Source organism: Opisthorchis viverrini, assembly GCF_000715545.1.
Source record: "Opisthorchis viverrini unplaced genomic scaffold opera_v5_479, whole genome shotgun sequence".
Lineage (NCBI taxonomy): Eukaryota > Metazoa > Platyhelminthes > Trematoda > Opisthorchiida > Opisthorchiidae > Opisthorchis > Opisthorchis viverrini.
Genome location: NW_008752140.1, coordinates 263,256 through 270,017, shown reverse-complemented (window position 1 = coordinate 270,017; position 6,762 = coordinate 263,256). Strand labels below are relative to the sequence as shown.

The 6,762-nt window shown below is 46.5% G+C and overlaps 1 protein-coding gene across 1 annotated transcript in view; it reads right to left on the bottom strand.

Moving 5' to 3' along the window:
• Positions 1-1,127: 1,127 nt before the first annotated feature.
• The window catches only part of T265_11327 (hypothetical protein), a gene marked incomplete at both ends in the record, with an annotated part of 22,529 nt that continues 16,894 nt past the window's right edge, over positions 1,128-6,762 (bottom strand). The window contains 2 exons of the mRNA XM_009177955.1: positions 1,128-1,289; positions 2,610-2,735. Of these exons, the coding sequence (XP_009176219.1) occupies positions 1,128-1,289; positions 2,610-2,735 (288 nt within the window). The remainder of the gene's footprint in view (positions 1,290-2,609; positions 2,736-6,762) is intronic.

Here is a 6,762-nt window from a genome sequence, read left to right as displayed (position 1 = left end):
GACTGATTGGCTATCAAGGCCAGAAGCTGAAGATGAGGTCCCCAAGATCATGATTAGAGCCAATGTCCTCGTCATTGAACTGGATCCCGGAAAGTTGGTGCAAATCCAACGGCGGGATCCGGTGTTACAAAAGGTTGCAGCCACCTTGTTGGATGGAAGGACCGTTGAGAACGGAGAGGGAGACAAGGAATTAGAAGGTTTCCAGGGTCACTTGATCGGCTGACGCTCGATGAAGCTGGCATAAATTCCTGGATCTCCACCGATTCAGATGTTGTGCTGCCCGTGATACCTCGCGTCTTGAGACGGAATCTCATCGTTGTATGCCATGAGATGGCACATTCAGGGTGCACCAAGACACACGACCAACTTCGCCAAAGGATGAGAAGTGACGTGGTGGATTATATGGTGTCCTTTAAGCGTTGTCAACTAATGAAAGCGGATACGACAGGGGCGACACATTCCATGGAACCCATTCCTGTCTCAGAAATAGGCGAGTTGTGGTCAGTTTACTCCATGAGCCCTTTTCCGGTGACAACCAGGGGGAACCAATACATCGTGCCGATGACACAACACCTGTCGCGAGGGATTGAGACGGCAGCCGTGCCGAATCAGCGGGCGACGACAATCAGCGGAGTGGTAATGCATCACATTGTGGCCAACCATGGGGTGCCAAAAATGACCATAACTGATCAGGGGCCTTGCTTCGAGAGCGAAGAGTTTCATAATTGCTTGCAGAAGCTGAGTGTCAGACGGCTAAGGACGGCACCATACCACCCGCAAACAAGTGGCCTGACCTAACGTAATAATCGAACGATCCAGGAGTGGATTGCGGCCGAAGGAGGTGACTGGGAAATTAAAGTGCCAATGGTGTTGTTAGCTCATCGTGCTTCCAGGCAGTCAACCACAGGCAAGTCCCCGTTTATGCTAATGTACGGCCGACATCCGCGCCTTCCGGTTGATCAAAAAATTGAGTTGTGGCCAGCAACGCGCTTGTCTCCGGAGGAGCCGTTCAGGAATGAACCAGGCACAAAACGGCAAGTAGAAAGGTCCGAACGTTCCCTATAGGCACGAAGGTCAAGTGGAAGGATCACCTGAATCCTGGAAGGAGTGGACTGGGTTCGCGGAAGCTAGGCAGTCGATGGCAAGGGACGTTCGTAGTCACCGATCGCTGGGGGAACGTCTATACCATTCAAGATGGTCGGAGGTCGAAAGTAGTGAATGGGACGCAGCTTTGCAAGTGGCAAGATACACCTGAAAAGCGGCCGAATAGACCCGCTGCCGAAGCCGACCTGACGGAAGGAAATGAAAATCGATGGCATGCGAACGAGCTTCAACGGGTGGAGGTGTGTAACGGTGATACTACTGATCTGGAGGCACGCGAGTAATATATGTTGTTTGCGGAAATTCGCTTTGCGTCGGCCGAAAAAGGGAATTCTTTTGCGGAATTCGTGGGGCCAGTTTGTAACATTTGCTTGGATTTGACCAACGAAAGAGTGAAGGCGAAGAATCTCTAGGAAGTCTCGTTTGGATGAAGATCTATGTCCAGTTTTTGTAACTAAGATGCATATTAGAGTTTCGCTTCCCTGTTCAGTGGTCTGTAATCGGTCAGTTGGCAGTTTCGGATAAATAACTTTGCAGCGAAGACCTTCTTCCTTTCACCGGCAGTCCTGATGGTCGAACTCGAATTAGTCACACGGCGCAATAGCTGGGCATCCGTGCCCTTTCAAGCAAAATACTTACAGGTTGAATCGAACGAGTTCTGCACAAAAAGAGCTAGTCTCGTTAACCGAAAAACGGGATATATACCACCCTATAGAAAATGACCATATTGTTAGTCAGAAAGTTTCAAAGCGGTTGTCAAAACATTGAAACCACGATACACACTCAGAGTAAGACAGAGGAATATATATGAACTAATCCGAGTTCATTAGTCACGGGCATCATTTCGGGCTTGTCGTTCTACTGCTTTACCGCACCAGTAATTCCGGCTTTCTGTCGGTTGAACATCGGGAATGTCCGGGAAATGTTCCTCAAAATTATGCGGTTTTGAATAACCCACGCAATGATTCCAGCCTGATTTGCAGCCCATATCATGCTTCAGCATATTCATTAGCAGTTTTAAAATATCTATCTGTCCATCTATTCATCCATCTATCTATCTATCTATCTATCTATCTATCTATCTATCTATCTATCTATCTATCTATCTATCTATCTATCTATCTATCTATCTATCTATCTATCTATCTATCTATCTATCTATCTATCTATCTATCTATCTATCTATCTATCTATCTATCTATCTATCTATCTATCTATCTATCTATCTATCTATCTATCTATCTATCTATCTATCTATCTATCTATCTATCTATCTATCTATCTAGAGATTTGTAGGAAACCACATGAAGTGGTTTCTGGGAGTAACTCTTGTTCCAATCAAAAGATGTTTTTATTGAGAATATTGAGACAGCTCTTAATTGGCAGTGTTCGTCGATATTAACTCGGATGGTAGGTGCTTCTGCAACTGAAGTGACAACTTATTTGACTGTCATGGGAATGTGAAGTGCTCACTCTGATTTCTAAATAACCAGTGGCGTAAGAAACACCTGTTCCAATGGATAATTCAAAATACCGAAAAGTGCGCTGAACACATACTCTATAGCCCCATCGTTGCGGAGCACCAGTAGGTCATAATGACCTTGAAATATTCCAACTGGGAGACATTCCATCGCCTGAAATAAACAATAAGCAGACACCTATCAGTTCATTATCAACAAGAATAGCGTCTTGTTCCATACAAAAGAAGAGCGGCTCATCATGCGACCGTAATTTTACACTCTAATGCACACGCGTTAGTGTTGAAAAATCCGGTTGATCAATGAACGTCAGTGTTTAGCACTGATAGTGCCACTTAAGTTTGTTCGTTCGGGTCCGAGGCACTCATTGCACCATCACGGAAAATCACATCACGTGGCGACAAATTGACCGGCTCCTCGAGTGTCAACCGTCCAGATGGAAGATTTATCACCGTGTAAATCTATTATTCCTCTGAGTTACTTGTAAATGATTCATAAAATTTCCACTTCTTTTTGTACCGTAGCAAACAAACCTATGAATATTTAGGTACCCAAATCCATTGCTTGGTTATCCGGGAAGTGAAACTGGCTAGGCTTGGATATATACATGCCTGGACTGGCAACCTTGCTGAATTCGGTCTATGGAACCTGGAGTTCCTAATCAAGTATTTTCAACATTGACCGTCACATCACCTTGCAAGATCAGAGACAAAAGTGCTTGGGAGGATAGTGAGAAATTTCGGACATACAACGAATGGCTTGATAATTCTGCGGCTAACGGACGGCCGTGATGGCTTAATTGCCATAAATCCTCTTCATGCTCCAAAACAAAATAATAAATTTTCTTGAGAATCAAATGGAATACCACCGGCTGCTGAAAACCACTGGACTACCCATCCACAACGGACAGGCTTATCTGCAACAGTTGTGTTTAAACTTACGTATTCCGAATCTAAAAGCCAGGCATACTAGTAGTCGTCCCCTAGACAAATATCGATTTCCATGTCAAAAAAAATGAAATCCCGCGAAACCGAAATTTCAAGCTCAGGTGTTGTAGAAAGTATTTTTTTATTATAACCCACCCATAGGTCTTTAACCATTTATACTAGGTACCTATTTTTTCTTCAGGGATCCCTAATTATATGCGGTCACAGAGATAAGCAGGTCTCCCTTCTTCAGTAGGCTTAATAGGTGTCAGTGCTCAACGCGTTTAAAATTCTGCATAATCGTCCCTGACGACCTGCCGCCATTCGCCCGCCAATTCAGTTATTCCTGAATATCGCCTTTTCCAACAACTGAGTTTCTCGTTCCTGACCGGAAACACCGCTCATCGCAAAAGTTTACACTACTATTCCTCAACCTACTTCGAAGTATTCTATTATGACACCGCTCTCGTCTTCCTCCTCTAAGCGGTTGCCGGACCCCTAATCCCCATCAACTATCTCCACAGTATATCCAAAGAGGTGGCTCGCAGCCAGAAGACCCAGCTCCCAACCCCCAAATCCATCGACGCCGGCAAAAACTGTACCACAGACAACCACCGATTGTTCAGTAGTCCTAACCGACATATCTTTGCTTCCGCAACCTGGCAGCACTCTCCATTCACAACTACCAGTAGAATCTCAGGTCCTGAAAGACATGGAAAATCTCAGAATCCGTCTACAGAATATGGAAAGTGAAATGTCTTCCTTGCAAACCACACAATCGATTGCGTGTCTCTTAAATCCTGATGCAACATGTGATCCTACAAACTTAGAAAAAGCGTCTATTATAATTGAAACGATTGCGTCAGAGATTTGTCACCGCATCCAATGTCGGCACCAGGTCCACGTATTCAACGCTCCTGATCGAACGCCGCTTGAGCACACCAAAACTGCCAACTTGACAGCACGTGGCATTCTGGATACCATGTGCACTGCTCGGCGGCCCTGAGAGTCGAAACCATCCATGTGCTGCCCGATAATAATGCAATTCCGGGATGAAATAGATGCTGTGCGTCTGCTAACAGCCCGGACTCTTCTCTCATCTACCAAAAAATTCCATACCTTGAAACTTAAAACTGCTCGTACAAGGAGGCAAAGACAGCTTACAAAAAGGTCACCAGAACCTGTTGCATCGTTACACACCAGTACTTGCGCTGATCGGTGCCACAATGCCACACAAAGCTGTCTGTTGGACCTAGGTTCTGTACCCCACGCTCATGTCCATGAGCCCTCCACTCCTATCTCTGAGCATCCGCAAATGTTACCTCCGACCTGCACCACGCCAACGAGATCGACTGCTGGTTTAGGAGATATGGTAACTACTCAGCCCACACATGAGGCTGTGGTGGAGAACGCTAGCACAGCTCCTCACTCTAGACCTCCTGACCTAATGATACTTCGTGTCTTCCCACCAAAGCACTTCTTTGGACTCAAGCACCTGCTGTTCAAGCCTCGCACCGTAACCCCTTCTCCTGTACCAACTCCCCGAGCTTCTGCTTTTCGCCCTTCTACAAACCTGACCAAATCAGTAATTCCTCATAATCACATCTGTAGCCCCTCTAGCCGTGCATCTCATTTCCCTTGGAAGGGTCCCCAAACCACAATTTCCATCATGGAATCCTATACACTAGCAAATTCCGCCCCTCTGGATACCTGCTACTATATGCCCGGGAACCCTTTTCAGCAACTACCTACTCCACCACAGCCTCCACCCCATCCGAAGCCACGTGCACCCCCACCTCTACGACCTTTAGCTGTATCTCGACTTCCTACTCCAAACCACCTTCAACTACAGCCAACGCAGATGAATCCTGCTCACTCCCAACAGAGGTCACCCCTCCCAGAGCGTTTGATTATATCACTAACTTCCTCACCACACCACGTCCTATCTCCTCACCTTGTATCTCTTAACATGAACCTCTTATTCCATGTCCTCTAAACAGCCCAGTTTAGACACCCGTTCCCTCTGTCCCTACGATTCGACCCTGAAGGCTCTACAAAACAGATCCACCCGCACTCTCGATGCCCCTGTCTTACCCTCTCGTTCCCTGTCTTTTATACACTTCTCCTGCCCTTCCATCCCGCATGACCTAAATCCCGCTGTTTCTGTCGAGCTACCATCCACGGTAACATTTCCTGACTACGTCGATTACATTATTACAAACGATTGCCCGACCTACCCTGTTACTCTTTGTCCATGGAGCTACTCCTCCGAAAATCAGTCTGTACCCTATACTGAGCCTGACCCAGTACATCCTACCGTGGGTTCAAACCTATTACAAAGACAATCTACCCATCTACATACAGTACTGAATACTCATCCCAGACTCCGGACCCTGATTCATATAACCTAACCACCGGGTACCTAGTCCCTCCAATGCAGATTCCCAGCGTGAGTGAGATTACAAATTTCCTACTTAGTACCACCTGATCGCCAATGAGCTTGTCAATAATGTTATTCAATGCCCGCTCATTACTGCCCAAAATCCATAATCTCCGAGCGACTGTGGCCATTGCACGACCAAGTATTATCCGTGTGCCTGAAACATGGCTCACAGATGAAACTCCCTGGCTATGACACCTACCGCTCCGATAGGAAAAACTCAAGGGCCGGTGGCTGTGCCATCTATTCCAAGTCAGATTTTCGTGCAACCCTATTTGACGAATCTTACCTGAAAGGGATTCCAGGGACCATTTGGGTATCCATAGTACAGACCAAACGACCGGTACTAGTAGGTTGTATTTATTTACCACCTGCCCCCTCCCCCGCCTCTAATGCTGATCTTTACCGTATCATTTCCACTGCGCATGCCCTTCCTCATTCATCTAAACTTCTGTTGGGTGACTTCAACTTGCCGGAAATCACCTGGTCCTCTGCCATTGGCCCCGCCCTTTACACCGCGCTGCTTGCGCAACTTTGTGTGGGGGGCTGGTCTCACATTGTACATAGTCCTACTCGTGGCTTACATGCTCTGGACCTAATATTCTCCAACGATGGCCATTTGGCCGAAGCTGTAGTTAGCCTACGCTTCCCAGGAAGTGACCGATGTGTTGTCTCTTGCAACGTAGTCAGTTATGGCCAAGCTGCTCCTCTGAGTCCATCCATGTTTCATCTCTTCTCACCCGATATTTTACAAGCTTTTTCGTCCACGTTTGCTTCGCAAGATTGGGATGACTTCTTCCTGTCGAGAAATACACAC